Source organism: Crinia signifera, chromosome 7 (assembly GCF_055691185.1).
Source record: "Crinia signifera chromosome 7, ASM5569118v1, whole genome shotgun sequence".
In the NCBI taxonomy this organism is placed as follows: Eukaryota; Metazoa; Chordata; class Amphibia; order Anura; family Myobatrachidae; genus Crinia; species Crinia signifera.
In genome coordinates, this window is record NC_139223.1 from 43,117,630 (window position 1) to 43,136,255 (window position 18,626).

The 18,626-nt window shown below is 44.9% G+C and overlaps 1 protein-coding gene across 1 annotated transcript in view; it reads left to right on the plus strand.

Annotated features, from left to right (window-relative positions):
* Nucleotides 1–8,470, plus strand: part of CACNG3 (calcium voltage-gated channel auxiliary subunit gamma 3) — a 111,820-nt gene extending 103,350 nt beyond the window's left edge. Inside the window, exons 3-4 of the mRNA XM_083152924.1 lie at nucleotides 3,181–3,321; nucleotides 6,485–8,470. Of these exons, the coding sequence (XP_083009050.1) occupies nucleotides 3,181–3,321; nucleotides 6,485–7,002 (659 nt within the window). The 3' untranslated portion in view covers nucleotides 7,003–8,470. The remainder of the gene's footprint in view (nucleotides 1–3,180; nucleotides 3,322–6,484) is intronic.
* The last annotated feature ends 10,156 nt before the right edge of the window (nucleotides 8,471–18,626 follow it).

The window sequence follows — 18,626 nt, forward strand, 5'->3', positions numbered from 1 at the left end:
AACAACGGTGAGTGCTGCTGCTGGGAAATTTGCACTGTGGGGGCCTAGCAGTTTGTGGCACTGTGGGGGCCTAGCAGTTTGTGGCACTGTGGGGGCCTAGCAGTTTGTGGCACTGTGGGGGCATACCAGCTTTTTGGCACTGTGGGGGCATACCCGGCACCGTGTGGTGCATACCTGGCACCGTGGGGGGCATATGTATATATGGCACTGCACTATTGGAGGCATATTTGTATCACACCCACACCCGCCTTTGGCGCGCGCATGATGTCGGCTCTTTAGCTTGACTACAGATATTTTTCGGCTCTTTACCTCTGACCGGTTGGCCACCCCTGACTTAGGACATTCTGGGACTAAGTAAGACGGAACTGTAACAAATCAGGACCATACAGACAGTAAACTCTCCCTCCCCGTCTCTCTGGTGACAGGTATCGGGGGCACCTCCACCGCACGGGACACCCCCCTGACCACACCCCCCAGACCGGAGCCTCTCTGGTCCGGCGTTCCAGGGTCTGATCCTGTTCCTGTTTTTACCCAATCCAGTAAACTCCAGGCCACGCCCAATTAGACTCTTCCGCAGCCTTTTAAACTTTATATGGCAAATGACAACTCACCTGTTCCCACCTATGAGGGCAGCTGTATTAAACCTGTTGAAGTGATAAAGTGGAAGGTGATAATGCACCAGTCATTCAGCTCCTAACTGTCAGGTGTGACATTCTAATGTATGAGAGCCGGGGGTATGGTCAAAAACTGTGGTTGACAGCTGACTCTGAATAGGAGGAACATCTTATTCCAGGCTCACATTGTAATAGCCGGGTACGGCTCCTACACTGGGACCTGGCTATGGCTAGCAGCCAGCAGGCAGCTCTGAGGAAATACAAAACATTGGGAGTACAGCTACCATCGATGGCGGGAAATCATCTGGTTATACATCGACGATGGTTGAAGTATTCAAAACCGGCCCTAGAACATCAATGGCTTTGAATCATCAATGGTCGCTGGCCATCCCTAGAACAAATTCTTTCTTTTTCTTTTTTGCGTGCAGAGAAAATAGTGATTGCCACTGCATGCAGCAAACAATAGTGAGCAGCTTTGTTTTTACAAGGAAATTCAGAATTAAAGTAAGCTATAAATGAGCTTCCCAACTATAAATATCCTACATCTGCCCCACCATTAAGTGCAAATTGCTCTTTTTTTGCTTTTATTCCTAATTCCGAAGAAGGATAACTGTGTAGCCCTTTGCGTGCCAACGTTGCTGTGAAATATGTTCAAAATATCTGCTAAAAATGACAGTTATGATCACAGCAACTGTTCTTTTTTTTTTGGGGGGGGGGGGGCGGCGCAAAACTTCAATTAATCGACTTCAGATCATTTGCTGGCAACTACTAAAGTGATTCATATTCCTCGACTGCGGCGCTGCCATTTTTAGCGGATATTATGTCTCACAACAACGCTGGCACTCAAAGGGTTAATCTAAGGCTTGGGTATACAGAGACTACTTTGTAGCTTTTTTTAATATATTGTAGGTTAAAGGGGGTCTATTACCCAGAATGCTAAGCTTCAGTAAAGCGTTTCCCCAGCTTTCCCCCTCAAGCTCGTTGGCATTTTCCTAATTAAATTGTAGAAGCAGATGATCCATCAGGTCTCTCTGCCTGTGCGATATTATCAAATAACAGCAGTAATCTCCATTAGGAAAACATTGTGATTTTCCAGATAAACATTCCACGGACTAAGGCTGTATTCGGATGTCACACTTCATACAGTCAAATCAATATCTCAGAGTATTGCCATTGACCTGCCTGCATTTAAATAATAGCGAGCATGCGGACAGCCACTGTAGCTCCAGAGCTCAGTCACTCAACGGTCAATAATCAGTGACATCCGTGTCAATGCAGCATGCCAGTCGCCAGCCAATCCTGTCCGTTCTGCTGAGGGTGCCCCGAGCTAGCTGGATGATTGGAACAAGATACTTGCTGGGATTCTGTATTAATGAAGATGCTATGGAACAAGTTTCTTGCAATCGGAAAGCCCCTGGCATTTCCAAGGCTAGCCGTATAGCTCTTTATTTATTGAAAGGCAGACATCTATTTTTTCTTCATGTCTTTTTGTACCCTGGAAACTTTGAACCTGTTCCCTTGCATCAGAGTTAGGATAGAAGTAGATGTTCAATTACTCGTACGTTAGGAATCGAAAATCCTGGGAGAACAGACTGCCTGCTGGGAAAACCAGGCTGCTTATCAGTACAGTGCTTACAGCTGGAAAATGTTATTGAAGGGGCTGAGGGTCTACGTTGGAGATGAATGAAACCTGATAGGGGACACGTGGAGAAGCAAACTTGACAACTGTCATAAATTGGGAGGGGGGGGGGGGGGGTTTCGTAGCCTAATAACAGAGTCATCCTAGGCTTGTCTGCACATAAAATATATAAGCATAACTATATTCTAGTGGCTGTCAGACCTGGTTGGAGAAATAGCTATTTATTGTTTGAATCAATGGGGATTATCTGGAGCTCTTGAAATGGGATCTTGCTATGGGCAACCAATCAGATTGATCTATTATCTTTTAGAAGGTGCAAAATAAATAAGAACTATATTCTGATGGGTTGCTATGGGCAACCCATCGTAAACAGAACTCTAATCTAAGTAAATAAAGCCCCATGAATTTGCATAAGCCACACCCTCATTTGCATATGCCACACCCCCTTTCCGGGCTTTGCCGCGCGAGTGTCCCTATTCTTCAATTGAAAAGGTTGGGAGGTATGCAAATGTACTTGTTTGGTCCACTTCAAAAATATTTTTGGAACCAATGTATTGGGTTTTTTTAGGGGTTTTTTAAGCATCAATTGTATTTGTTGCAATATTTCAGGGTAAAGGGTACATAAAAGACATGGGGGGAAAGGAGAAATGGGAAAGGGATCTAAAAAAATAATCCATGACAAAAACAAAATAAATCCTATATACTTACAGTAAAAAAGGCTAACACTGCTCCTCACTCAATGGGGGGTCGGGTGCATTTACAGTAAGTGTTTTACGCACCAGTGGCTGGTATTGCTCTGTTTGGGTTTTGTTATTTTGACAGGCTGGTAACTATTTGTATTATGTTAGTCATAGTCGTTACTAGTTTAATAGATATCTTCCCGTTGTGAATATATCATACAGCATCTCTCCAATCTCTCTCGTTTAGGTGCCGTTAGAGCTTCCAGCATCTTTCCAATTCTCAGTGTGGGCCTTCTATTCTTTGGGGGTCTCTGTGTCGCTGCCAGCGAGTTTTACAAAAACAAGCACAATGTTATTCTCAGCGCTGGAATCTTCTTTGTCTCAGCAGGTGAGTACGCACTCCAGGCTCACAGTCAGTGCTTGTCCTGGTTTAATGCAGACCACATGAAATTTAATAAAAGAAATATCAGAAAAATAAGACCTGCCTCCGAGCCACACCCACAGTATTCAAACTGCCTGATGCTAACCCTCATTCCAAGTGGCCACACCCTTTTCAAGACCTGTAAACCAGGACAAACCAGTGAAAGTGGGACTATTGCAAGGAGATTAAACAAACTTTGGAAGTCTGGCGCCTAATGTACCTAAATATATAGCCACATTTATGTGTGAGACATTGCGAGACATTCTACTTAATTGTGTGCTCATGGCTTATCAAGGCTTTGAGAGAGATAAAGTGGAGAGGGGTAAAGTACAAGCCAATCATCTCCTATGTATTTCTCGAGAGGGGTTTCCAAATGCAGTTCCCAATCTCCCTCTATGCGAAACATTGCTGCAAGTGCGGGAGTCTGGGGGAGTTGTAGTTGTAGAAGAACCCAGTAACGACCGTGGACATTAATGTAGACCATAGTCTTTTTATATGCTGGATACTGTATGGAACATATTAAACATTATGGGTGGTCTATAGTATGGGCTGTATCAAAATTGTAATAATATAAATAAATGGAAAAGGTTTAAAAAATACACAAACATAATAGAACCAGTAATTTATAAGCACACATTCTCCCACTTCATGATAAGGTTCCTGTCTCTTCTTGCTGGTAGCTGCTATCTGGTCCAGAGTGCACTGATTGAGGACTCCACACACACATATGCCCTTATTCTGGTTTACTCGCGAAGGCAAATTCCTTCTCAAATAGACAAAACCATGTGCACTGCAGGGGGGCAGATGTAACATGTGCAGAGAGAATTAGTCGCCTACCGTCCTGCATTCTGCAGGAGACTCCCTGAAATAACAGCATTCTCCCTCTCTCCCTCATTAGTCTAGCAATCTCCCTTATTTCACCTAGCCCACATTACACTGTTACATTTTTGGGGGAAAAAGGAATGAGAGACGGATACATTTACATTGAATCATCAGCGCCATTTCCCAGCACATTACCAAGTATAGGATCTCTTACTAACTGCTTTGGGGCTCATCTACATTTGTATATAAGTCATTTTACATGATCATTATCCAATGTAGCACCCACGCTTCTAGGTGCCATGTTCACAATCTCTTTTCAAAATCTCTCCATATATGGAACTAGACACGCCCTTTGGGTGGAGCATGACACGCCCCCTTAATGGGGCGCTGTGCAAAATTCTACTACCAACTATAATCTCCCTGAAACTAGTTTTCAAAAGTAGGCAAGTCTGACACACACACACAGCAAACTTGGTACTATAGATGAAGCTGGTACACTGGGCATGTGCAGCAGCTCTGCTCTGTCCCTTACACTGCATGATGTGGTGGCAGCTCTACTGATCATATTATATACCAGTGCTATTGTTGTCATAATATAAGGCACTTGCCAAGAGGAGTGGGGTTTCTGGGGAGCCGTCAAACCCCCCCCCCCCCCCCCCCCCGCGCTTGTCTATGACCTAACTGCCATATTACAGGCTGTTTTTTTAAAAAAGAACAGTTAGGAGCTGAATGGTTGGTACTTTATCTCTCTCCACTGTATCGCTCTCCAAACTTTGATAAATCTCCCCCTACGCCCTAAAAAGGCTGGGTGTTCCCCTGCTACCGCCGCCTGCCCGCCCCCTTCCCTCCCCTTACTGAGCGATCCGCTCTGCGAGTGTGAATCTCATGGAAGGCATTCGCACCCGGGGTGTGCCTATTCGCGTATGAACATGTGCAAACCCCCAACTTCGGGAACAGGGCCGAATTAGGCCCATAAAGAATGTGTCTGAATGAGCCCCTATATCCAGGTCTAAGGTTTGACAACTCAGACAATTGCCTTAATCTGGCCACACACTGCATGATAACGTCATCAGTGTCTAGGTAGACAGTACATAGGTTGACACCAAAAGGTAGACATGCATAATGTCAACATGCACAAGGTCGACACTGACAAAACGTCGACACAAGCAATGGTTAATGAGTCTTTCATAGGTTTTTTTGGGGACTTTTTAATTTGGCTCTGTTAGTTTGTAGTTTATTATAATAATTCTGAATAGCAGTCCTGGGTACTATAGTGTGCATCGGCATAGGCAAACGCAGGGGGGGTTTCTGGTGGCCTGGAATCCCCCCTCCTCTTGGCAAGTGCCTTAAATTATGACAACAATAGCACTGGTATATAATATGATCAGTAGAGCTGCCACCGCACCATGCTGTGTAAGGGATAGAGCAGAGCTGCTGCACATGCCCAGTGTACCAGCTTCTTCTACCACATTTACTGTATGTGTGGATCTGAGCCCTCAAACATCGCAATGGACCAGAGAGCAGCTGCCAGGAGGAAGAAACAGGAGCCTTACCATGAAGTGGGAGATTGTGAGCTTAGAAAGTGCAGTACTGGGTCTATTATGTTTGTGTATTTATTATGATATGTTTAACCTTTTCCTGACCACTTTAAATGTTCGAATCAGCCCATCTGTAATGTTGAATATTAATTCTGTATTCCATACTGTAACCAGTGTATAAAAACTAAAAGACCAATCAGGGCTGTTACCCTCACCCAGACTCCCGAACTTACTCCAATGCGCTGCCCTTCTAAAAACCCTGCGTTTGTCACTGCATTGGCATTATACAGTATTTCCTCTTTAAGTATCGAAAACTGAAAACAAAATGGCTGCTTTGTGCATTTACCGTATCATTGTGTATGGTACAGAATAATGATAAGTCACCAGCTATAAAGGGGTTAAACAGCTTTGATTGTTCGATTTGCTTTTCAAACTGATCTGATCCTCTGTATGTTATTCTGTTGTATTTTGTTGAGCCAACTGTCATACTGTTTATTTCTGACTTGAAAGTTAATAATAAATATATATTTTTTAAATCTGGCATATTTGAACACCACACCTTTTAGTCAAAAAGACAGAACTTCATGTTTTGATATCATTTCATATCCATATAAATGGAAAATTAATAAGAAATAAAACCGAACTCCTTTGTCTCAAGTGACAAATTCATATATAGATATTGGTTAGATCATTGCATTTAAATTGCATTTAATGCATCTGAGTTTAAATGAATCATCAAAGTCATTTTTTGTTTATTGACTCTATTCCAGGGCTGAGCAACATCATTGGAATAATTGTCTACATTTCTGCCAATGCTGGTGATCCCGGTCAGAGTGACTCCAAGAAGAGTAACTATTCCTACGGATGGTCCTTCTACTTTGGGGCTCTGTCATTTATTATTGCAGAGATGGTTGGAGTCCTAGCTGTGCACATGTTTATAGAAAAGCATCGGCAAATAAGAGCAAAGTCACACTCCGATCTGTTCAAGAAATCTGCCTTTTCCCGAATACCGAGCTACCGGTATCGCTTCCGCCGACGCTCCAGTTCACGTTCTACAGAGCCACGCTCTAGAGACCCTTCTCCTGTTGGCAAAAGCTTCAATACCATTCCAACTAGTGACATCTCCCTCTACACGTTAACTGCCCGTGACCCCACCAAGATGACTGTTGGTACCTTACTAAATTCTGAAAGGGAACATAACTTTCTTCAGGTTCACAACTCTATCCCTAAAGAATACAAGGAGTCCCTACACAACAATCCTTCCAACAGGCGCACCACACCTGTCTGAAGGCTGCAATTATGGTAAATGAGGCCTGGAGGAATAGGAAACATGGAAAGCATCTCAAGTAGTCATAGATGGGCTTTTTCCATCATTTATTTCAGTAAGACCACAAGATAAGCTACAAAGAGGCAGAATTTAAAAATTGCACTTAACGTGTCACTTCCTGTTTGGAACAGTACCTCCTGTTTGGAGCATTACTTCCTGTTTGGAACATTACTTCCTGTATGGAACAATACTTCCTGTATGGGATGTTACAAAGCCAGAATCAATGCAAGAGTTTGGACTGTTGTACCCCCGACAAAAAGTACTTATGGAAAATGTGCATATATTATATAAGTGCTTGTGTTTTAGGATGGAATAGGAAAAGTTTTAAGTATCTATAGGTCTCTTCTGAAGGTGCTGAATACATTTAATAGGGAATAATATTTTAATGCAGGGGAAGATTGTCTGTTAATTAATTAGGATTCAGATGTGCAACTAAACTATCCTCAGTCTAAAGCAATCATAAAGTGCAATATAAAAATATAACTGTTCATAATGCCATAACACCCAACAGGATAGGCATGCATAAGCATATTAGAATAATACATCACTAAATATTTCCATTTAGTATTTTGGAATTTCTGGTAATAGGACTATAGTGTATCCTTGCAATTTTCTAACCAAATTTTGGAAAATAAATTAATTAGTGGATAACACTACATAGGGAGAGTATAGTATCTGTAAAGTATATATATATATATATATATATATATATATATATATATATATATATGTACCTACTGTAAGAGGTAAGCACAATGATCCAAAACTCTTATACTGTATGTTGCACAATCTATCAATATTTCAGAATTCCATTTATTTTCTGAAATTTGAAAAAAAAAATAATAAGACAAACTGTGTGTGCTCAGAATTTTAATGTTCGATGAGTTGCCAGGGAAGTCTGAACGGGTTTTAAAGTGCTGTTTTGACAAGTGTGGGGGTGGTAACAAGTACACTGTGGATCGTGAAGATTTTTTGAGGCCAATCAGAGAACTTAAAACTTTCTGTAAAAGTCTCCCAGAAGAAGTTTGGGTTGGATAACAAGATGACTATTACTGATGTGGCTTCAAGACATTGTCAGCACTATCAGATGATGGACTGCACGTCTTCCGCTGCCAACCGCTGCGAGTTAAAACAAAAACAATGTCATGTTATTAAGCTACCTAGAAACAAAAGAGCAAAATGATTACTTTTTTGACTATTCCCTATTTACAAATATGTGCGGGGAAGAAAAAAAAATCCAAAGCATCCAATTAACAGCAACTGGTAATTGAACTGTACAAAACGTAACAGATCTCCGGAGGACGTTGAGCGACAATCTTGCAGAAGGAATTATTGGTATACTTGTTCCTCAGTTCAGGTGTGGGCGCTCCAAGATAACATTCCAATATTTTTGGGTTATATTACTAATTATAATAAATAATAGCAAACAGTGTTGTCTAGTTCCTTTTAGTCACAAGTGAAAGCGTGTCTATTGGTGGTCGGCCATCTATGAGTTTATGCAAGTGGCTAACAATCGACTCTCCTTGTGTATGTCCGCATACCTCCCAACTGTACTGCTTTTCGGGGGAATGTACCGTTTATTTGGGACGTTCACGCGTCCCGCCCGGGGCGGGCAGTGTCCCATGGTGGGGGGGGGCAGTTGGGAGCCCCCCCATCATCTGTGAATAGACGCTGTTTGCATGCACACCACATCTATTCCTGCAGCCTGAGGGGCTGGAGGCATGGTCAGCAGCTCACAGAGCCGCTAGCCATGCCCCCACAGCGGCGAAACTGGGGCGTGCCCCTTGAGTATAGGGGCGAGCATCACGAAAATATAGGCCGTGCCCCTTGCCGCTAGGCCATGCCCCAAACTTTTGGCACGCATTAATGTTCGGAGGTATGTGTCCGTGTGGCAACATTTATCAAACTGTAATATAGATGGTATATTCTTATACGCCACCATCGGTCACACCATTGGAAATTGGTACTAGCTCTATGGTAGACGCATACCCTCAACCGGTTCACAGCCTCCTATAATGTATGGCACCAAACCAATTAACAGCTTTGACAATTAACCCATCTAAAATTAGCTCGGATTGGAACTGATCTGTTTGGAAGGGATTTCCTCCAATCCAATTAGAGGAAAAATGGGCGCGTACTGGTGCCTGTATGGGGTCTCATAAGGTGCAGCCAGACCTACAAAATGGCTTAGCCACTCCCCCTTAAGCAGCACCTTAAGCACAGTGCCCTGATATTCAGGTATGGCCACTCCTCTACACACCAGACACCAAAGAGACACATCTGCCTATTATGGTCTTCTGCATGTACGTGTCCATATTCCTTCCAGATCCACTTGCTTTGGCAATCTGTCTGTCTGAGCTGTGAATGAAGGCGTTATGTCTCCAGCTCACAAACCTAGCATTTGCATCTCTAGTGCTCCTGTAGATCGTTTTCAAATGATTGCTGTGCATATGACCGCCGATGACAAGAGCGTTTTAAGACTGGCAGCAGCCCTATGCACATGACCATCGGCAGGGTAGTTTGTTTGGGATATTTGTTTGGTATGAGTGTTCATCTCACGGTTCTCCCACTGAAAATTTGCGATTCCTTGAAAGTGAAAGGCAAATGTTTTATTATTTTATTTAACATTTTGAAACACATGATATTATTGTGCGGGCAAATACATTGTGTATCATATAACGCACACTTCTGTCATTGCTTGCTTTGAATAAGGAGGTTAGTCCACATGTTGACTCCAAACCAGAGTATGTTTTATTGAAGATAGCAGGATACAGTTGATATTATTTGGCATCAATATCTCCTGGGCTCAGTATTGTACATCTGTGCAGCCCTTTGACGCTCCAATAACACATTGACAGGTGTGAATGTGGCACCCCATTGAAACTGTCACGAACTAGTCTGATATTTGCTCTTTTCCTGCTAAAGGGGGTGTGTTATGCAGCTCCAACAGTTGGGATTCTGACGGTCATTATACCAACATCGGAATCCCGACCGCCGGTACTCCGACAGTGCAGAGAAGACTCTTGCAGGATCGCTGCGCTCGACTGTCGGGTGTTTTACAGTCAGGATTTCAATGTCTGTATCCTGACCGTCGGAATCCTGACTGTTGGGATGTCATCCGACACCCACTGAATGAATGACAATGACTAGTCAGCAAGAGGCACATGTATCCCAGGGAGAAAGACAGCTTGTGAAGTGGCAATTACATCGGGATTCTGGACCAGTTGGCAGTTGGGTGGCAGCTATCTTAGGGAGTTAGCCTAACTAAAGAAGCTGTGATACAAGGCCATGCCTGCTGCTGTAATTCCTAACCAGCGAGGCAGGGCAGAGATGTGGCTCCATAGGTTATGGTGGAGCTGGAGGCTATCTCTGGGAGCTGGTGTTGGAGGTGACCGAGTTGGATCATTGGTCCATGGCAGTAACACTAATTAGAGGCCAACAGCTGAGGAGATGTGAAGGCAGCAGAGGAACCCTAGAGACATTACACGATGCAAGGAGTCACCGGGAGGAGCTAAATCAGAGGCACTCATTGGAACAGGTCAGTGACAACTGCACTCACCTCACACTTCAAATTACCCATACACTGGTCCGATTTGGCCTGTTTTCATTCAATGTTGATGGATCGGCCAGATATATAGGATGAAAACTGGCCACATCAGAGGTGTTTGACACATCAGCAGCACATCGTTGGTGCTTTTTATCACCCGCAATGTATCGCATCCGATCAGGCCGTAGGTGTGTGCCAGCAGTGCAGTACTATTTTGACACTATCATGGCAATGTTAACCATGTTGACATTGACCATTTAGATAGGGATGTTCCGGTAAGTATTTCTCCACTATCCCTAACCCTAATCCCCATCCCTAACTCCAACATTTAGTGTAGTGCAAAACTCTAACCACCCTTCATCCTCTTGCCCAAATTCTAACCCTAAAGTTGAGATTCTGGCATTTGGAGACTTGCCTGCCTCTCCAGGGGGCATCACCCAGTTTTTGGGCCTTTCTGATCAGTATCATTTATTGATACATATGTAATTTCTAATGCTGCCTATCTCAGATGGGTTGGGTATGGCAAACCGGCGGCCAGAATCCTGGCTAAACAGCCTAACTCTACTCCCCCCCTCCCCCAGCAGATTAACCCAGAGTTGTGTCTCACAGACAGGTTCCCAGCTTAGGCCCCCCAACCACTAGATCAGCTTCCTCCCTAAGCTGTGCAGTCGCTCCACCACTGACTCGCTTCCTCTCGTCTCAATCTCCCTGGTACCTGCTTCCCTGGCACTGCACAGGATGAGGAGGGCTGGAGCTGAGATCAGCTGTGGAGCCAAATACAGAGGTACTTCCTGCCCCCTGCAGTCTCTTTTACTATCATCCTCTCCTTTGCTGTCTTTTTCACTATCTCCCCTGTGGCCTCTCACTATCTCCCTCTCCCCTGTGTTATCTAGCTCCCTGCAGCCTCTCTCGGTATCTCCCCTGTGGCCTCTCATTATCTCCCTCTTCCATGTGGTGTCTATCTCCCCTGTGGCCTCTCTCACTATCTCCCCTGCGGCCTCTCTCACTATCTCCCCTGCGGCCTCACTCACTATCTCCCCTGTGGCCTCTCACTATCTCCCTCTCACCTGTGGTATCTATCTCTGTGCGGCCTCTCTCGGTATCTCCCCTGTGGCCTATCACTATCTCCCTCTCCCGTGTGGTATCTATCTCCGTGCGGCCTCTCTCGGTATCTCCCCTGTGGCATCTCACTATCTCCCTTTCCCCTGTGGTATCTATCTCCCTGCGGCCTCTCTCTGTATCTCCCCTGTGGCCTCTCACTATCTCCATCTCCCCTGTGTTATCTAGCTCACTGCAGCCTCTCTCGGTATCTCCCCTGTGGCCTCTCATTATCTCCCTCTTCCCTGTGGTGTCTATCTCTCCTGCAGCCTTTCAGTATCTTCCATGTGGACTCTCTCACTATTTCCCAAATGTCTCTCTCACTATCTCCCATGCAGTCTCTCTCGTTATTTCACCTGTGCTCTCTTTCTCCCCTGCGATCTCTCTCGCTATCTTCCCTACAGTGGCGTAACTACTGTAAGGCAGCCTTAGCAGCCGCTTGGGGGAGCAAGCAGCAGCGGGGTCTGTGTGAGCGCCGGCACCCGCTCGACGCACTGACATGCTGCTGTCCACTGACTGAGCACCAGAGGCGAGTCAGCTGCAGCGCGGGTGGGGCCATGGCAGAGAGACGACAAATCCCCCCACTGATTCAATTGACTGTACACAGGGCCGGCTATTGGCTACTGTGTACAGGATGGGCGGATGGGCAGATGGGGGTGGGGGGGTTTGGCGCCACAAACTTTTTGGCAGGGGGGAGCAAAATTTATAGTTACGCCACTGCTTCCCTACACTTTCCCGATATCTCTCTCTCTCTCCCTGGGAAGCTGTCTTGCTATCTCCCTCTCCGCTACGCGGTTTCGACTATGCTCTCTCTCTCTAACGCGCTCTTCCCTGCACTCTCTGGCTATCTCCCCTGCACTCTCACTATATCCATCTGGATTGCGTTCTCCTTTGCTAGCTCCCTCTTCCCTATGCTCTCTCTCTCCTGCACTGTCACTATGGGCCTTATTCTAGTTCACTCTTAATTCCTTCTTAGCTGGACAAAACCAGGTGGGGCAGATGTAACATGTGCAGAGAGAGTTAGATTTGGGTGGGGTTTTCTTCAAAGTGAGATCTGTATTGCAGTGTAAAAATAAAACAGTCATTAGTTTCCCTGCACAGAAACAAAATAACTCACCCAAATCTAGTTCTATCTGCACCTGGTACATCTGTCCCCCTGCAGTGCACATGGGCCCTTATTCTGATCTGTGCGGAAATTCCCGCATTCTTACGGAGCGGTCAGCACGCAACGGTGTTTTGCCGCATGCGGCCATCGTCCGTAGAAACGCCCACGTGTCCTCCGCATTCGGACGGACTCACTCTTTAAGAACAGGGCGTGTTTACGGACGACATACAAACCATGCGTGTGCGGGAGAAACACTCCGATTCGGCACGGTATTACAGAGTATTACAGAGTATGCTCGGGAATACCGCATCCGAACGGGAGCCAAGCGGTGCTACCGCACGTAAGCGGAGTATTTACGCCAAACAACCCACTATGAAGTATCTTCTGCAATACATCACATGACCCACTTATTCAATTACCTATCCTCATAAAAAACTGCTTATTTGGAATTGGAATCAATTAGATTCCAATATATCCTTACAAGCATGCCTAACACATGCATTGCACACATTAACCCTTACAGCAATGTAAGTGCAATGGTTTTTATTACACCCTGTGTAAAAGATTATAAACAATCTACACATATACTGTTTCAAGTGCAAATAAAACCAACAACTGTGACAAGTACAGCATATGTGGGGGACTAGTAAGGTTTCCTTGAAGCAGCAATGGTTTCAATTAAAGCACTGACAAGCGGCCTATTAGTGAGTAATGAGTAAAGGAGTAGATTCTATTGGGTTCAGGTGTTAATGGTTGTAGTCATTAGGCGTACGTTCGCCTAGCGCATGAACGAGTGGTGTCCGCAAAGCAATAGTACACTTGTGGACACCGCACATTTCTGCCCTTTTTGATCGCGTGCATTCGGAGTGGTTTCCGAATGTACGCCCCCCAACATAAGTGTACTCCCCCGTGTCCGCCCATGTTTCCGCCCCGTTTTGCCCACTTTGAAACTACGCCCATGTGTCATTCCGCATGACGCCCATAATACGCCCCTATTTCCCGAATGATAGCGGTGAACAGTTCTGGACGGGATCTGGCCGAACTGGTACCGAGTCAATGCGTGGCACATGCGCGTTGCGTTCTCCACGCATGCGCAGACGCCGTAAAGACGCGATCCGAAAGTATGCGGTAAAGTCCGCGTCAATCAGAATAAGGGCCATGGTTTTGTCCATCTGAGAAGGAATTTGCCTCTAAGAGTGAACTAGAATAAGGCCCAATCTCCCTTGCTCCTGCACTCTCTCTTGCTATCTTCATCTCACTAGCGATATCTCTTGCTCTCTCCCTTGGCGGGATTCTCTAATAACCCCCGGTGCACATCGCCGGCATTCGCGTTGTTAATAATCGCATATGCAGTAACATATGCGATTATTAACTCAAAGGTGATGTGCAGTGGGTTCCCCCCTCACTGCCTGCACCCTTACCTGGCTGTAAGGGCTCAACTGGTCCGGGCAGCACAGCAGGAGGCTGCCCGGACACAAGTGAGGGGGGTGCGGGGCGGCGGGGGACGCAAATGGAAGCCCGTAGGCTTCCATGGGGTTACGCCATCTAGAACTGGCGTAACCCCCCGCAGTGAAGCCCCGGCGGTGGGGCTTTGCTGAATATAAAAATGCAGTAAAACCCCGAAAACTGGGTTTTTACGGCATTTTTAGTTTGGTGAATCTCGCCCCTGTCTTCTGCAGTTGCTTTAACGTATGCAATATGATCAGGCCGTGATATTTGCATAACAATATGCAATTTTATTGGCAGGAAGTCTGCCCCTCTGATGTGCTCCAAGTGCTGCCGCAGTGCATGCATGACCCACTGACCACACATTCACAGCGACCATTGCTGCATAGCTGCAGTCTCTATCACTCCAGGGCTACTGGCTTGTGTTTTTCCCCAGGGTGAAACTGCCAGCCAGCCCCTGATTTTGACTTGCATTGGGATTGTGGGGCTGCTTCAGTCCATAGTTGCCTACCCTCCTGCATTCTGCAGGAGACTCCCTGAAATAACAGCAATCTCCCTCTCTCCCTCATTAGTCTAGCAATCTCCCTCATTTCACCTAGCCCATATTACACTGTTACATTTTTGGGGAATAAAAGGAATGAGAGACTGATACATTTACATTAAATCATCAGCACCATTTCCCAGCACTGTACCAAGTATAGTAGCTCTTAATAACTGCTTTGTGGCTCATCTACATTTGGATATAAGTCAATTTAAAATATTCCTCCCAGATGTAGCAGTGCACACCCACGCTTCTAGGTGCCACATTCACAATCTCTTTTCACAATCTCTCCATATATGGAACTAGACACACCCTTTGGGTGGAGCATGACACGCACCCCTCAATGGGACGCTGTGCAAAATTCTACTACGAACTATAATCTCCCTGAAACTAGTTTTCAAAAGCAGGCAAGTATGATTCAGTCTGGTCCGATAATCAAACCACGGCGCAAGTGTGTGGTACGCTGTGTGCTTGCGCGTGCCGTCCACCCAAAGGCTAGCCTTTGCTCACTGACCAATCACCCTGCGGGCATTTGTGGGCATGCCGCTGGCATTTCCCAGAAAATGCAGGTGTTTCCCGGCTGTCAGGATGGAGGGCTGATGATGTCATCAGCGACCTCCTTCTCTCCGCGGCTTTCGCAGCACTGAGTGAGTCCTGGTTTATGCAGCCGTGCACAGGGACGGGGAAATGTGAGAGCGTGTGTTTGGCAGGCTGGCGACTACCTGCTCGCTGGGATCCAAACACCAGCGAGTAGTCTGAACCTGGCCCTGTGCCCACCAGGATGCCGTGTACAGTCACACCCCTCTGAAATATCTCCTGTGGCAGGCTCTTGTCAGCCCTGGCTGATACCTATATCATAAGGACCTGCCATTTCCATACGATTTATAAATAAGAGAGGCCTGATAAATAGGTTGGTAGGGATCTTTAACTCTGCCAGTTCTTTCAGACAAAGCCATCCAGCAGACTGACTGTTTCCTGCCATACAAAAACGTAAGATTCCATATCCGTCAGCTGCAAACACATCATTGTGCCAGATAACAATCGTGTGATTTGTATTTATCACAGTCACCGTAGTTCTATCCCCGCTATATTTGCTTATGGAAGCTGCAGCGAGGGTTTTGTATTTGTGAGAGTGGCTTATGATCTCAGCAGTTAGCAGCAAACAGACTCAGCTTTGGGGTTTTTGGGGGGCCAGCTGTTTATCTCAGCCTCGTACCCAGGAGAACTCTCTTTCAATCATCACCAACGCGCCGGCTCAGTGGAGATTTCCCTTCCCAGTCCTTCCTAATTGCTTAGAGCTATTTGATTCTTCAAGTCTGCAGCCTGTAAACTGGTTGCTGCAAAACTGAATTCCATTAGTGCGCACAGAGGCAGAGGCATTATTAGCAGAGTCAATTCATTTTGCTGAGGTTAGATTAATGCAGAACACAGGTCACGGGCAAGGTATAGGCAAAGTGACACTCCGGGGACGAATTAATGCTAAAAAATTTATGTACAGAAGAACATACTCAAATGATTCCAACGTTTCGAGACCTCTTGGTCTCTTTTTCAAGGTGAGTAATATACAGTTGTGCTGATAAGTTTACATACCCCAGTTCTTAATACCGTGTATTGCCCCCTTTAACATCAATGACAGCTTGAAGTCTTTTGTGGTAGTTGTGGATGAGGCTCTTTATTTCCTCAGATGGTAAAGCTGCCCGTTCTTGGCAAAAAGCCTCCAGTTCCTGTAAATTCTTGGGCTGTCTTGCATGAACTGCACGTTTGAGATCTCCCTAGAGTGGCTCAATGATATTGAGGTCAGGAGACTGAGATGGCCACTCCAGAACCTTCACTTTATTCTGCTGTAGCCAAGGACAGGTCAACTTGGCCTTGTGTTTTGGATCATTGTCATGTTGGAACGTCTAAGTGCGTCCCATGCGCAGCTTCCGGGTTGATGAGTGCAAATTTTCCTCCAGTATTTTCTGACAAGATGCTGCATTCATCTTGCCATCAATTTTGAACAAGTTTCCAGTGCCTTTGTAGCTCACACATTCCCAAAACATCAGTGATCCACCTCAGTGTTTCACAGTAGGAATGGTGTACCTTTCATCATAGGCCTTGTTGACTCCTCTCAAAATGTAACGTTTATGGTTGTGGCCAAAAAGTTCAATTTTGGTCTGATCACTCCAAATGACTTTGTTCCAGAAGTTTTGAGGCTTGTCTCTGTGATGTTTGGAGTATTGTAAGCGGGATGCTTTGTGGCATTTGCGTAGTAATGGCCTTCTTCTGGTGACTCAACCATGCAGCCCATTTTACTTCAAATGCCTCCTTATTGTGCATCTTGAAACAACCACACCACTTTTTTGCAGAGAGTCCTGTATTTCAGCTGAAGTTATTTGTGGATTTTTCATTGCATCCCGAACAATTTTCCTGGCAGTTGTGGCTGAAATTTTTGTTGGTCTACCTGAACGTGATTTGGTTTCCAAAGAATCCCTCATTTTCTGTTTCTTAATTAGAGTTTTTCTGCACTGCTGATTGGCATTCTCAATTGCTTGGATATCTTTTTATATCCCTTTCCTGTTTTATACAGTTCAATTACCTTTTCTTGCAGATCCTTTGACAATTCCTTTGCTTTCCCCATGACTCAGAATCCAGACACGTCAGTGAAGCACTGGATGAAAGATGCAAGGGACTTTCAGGAGACTAGAAACTCACTGACCTTTTATACACACAAGCAAACAGATCACAGGTGAGGATGGTTACCTTTAGTAGCCATTCAAACCCATTTGTGTCAACTTATCTGCATGCTATCTCCAGGGTATGTAAACTTTTGATCAGGGTCATTTGGGTAGTTTCTGTTGCCATTATGATTTAAAAAGAGTAAACACAGTTGTTTGACAATAAATGGCTTCACCCAACCACTAACCATGAGTGAAAGAAAAGTTTGTGAGTTATCATTCATATTCTCTGACAAATGGCCAGAAAATTACAAATTCTGCTGCTAGGGTGTGTAAACTTATGAGCACAACTGTATACTGTATATTCACCTGGAATCTGTGAATTCAGGGTAGCGATATACGCTAACCAGTAGGCATCTATCTAGCATCTATCCATTTGTCCAGTTGAACCTTTAGCACCTGTCTCCTCCAAGGGAGGAGACATTTTTGGATGGATATTTTCATCATATTCCATACGGACAGCCAGACCCATTGGAATCTGCAGAGACCATGTGTCCTCCACAGCGCCGGCTACCTAAGCCACTTTGACTGCAGTAACATTGGGGGTTATTCTAGTTCATTCTTTCTGACAAAATCCTTCTTAGATGGACAAAACCATGTGCACTGCGGGTGGGGCAGATGTAACTTGTGCAGAGAGAATTAGATTTGGGTGGGGTTTTTCTTCAAAGTGAGATCTATATTGCAGTGTAAAATCATGCAGTCAGTATTTTCCCTGCACAGAAACAAAAAAACTCACCCAAATCTAATTCTCTCTGCACATGTTACATCTGCCCCCCTGCAGTGCACATGGTTTTGTCCATCTAAGAAGGATTTTGTCAGAAAGAATGAACTAGAATAAACCCCATTGTTATGCCACTGATTTAGGAGCACATGATCATTGGAGATAGTACAGCTCCACATGGCATGTCCAGAGCTCTGCAAGGTGTGTCCAGGAGAACAGACTTCTGGGAAATGTAAATTAGACTTTTTTATTATTATTATTATTATTATTATTATTATTATTATTATTGAGAAGACGTGTTACCAGTTTCTAAAACAGAATGAGGTAGAGATAAAATCTCAGAGAGCGTAAAATGATTAATATAAAGTTTTAAAAGGAATTAGAGGTAATAATAATAATAAAAAAATCAT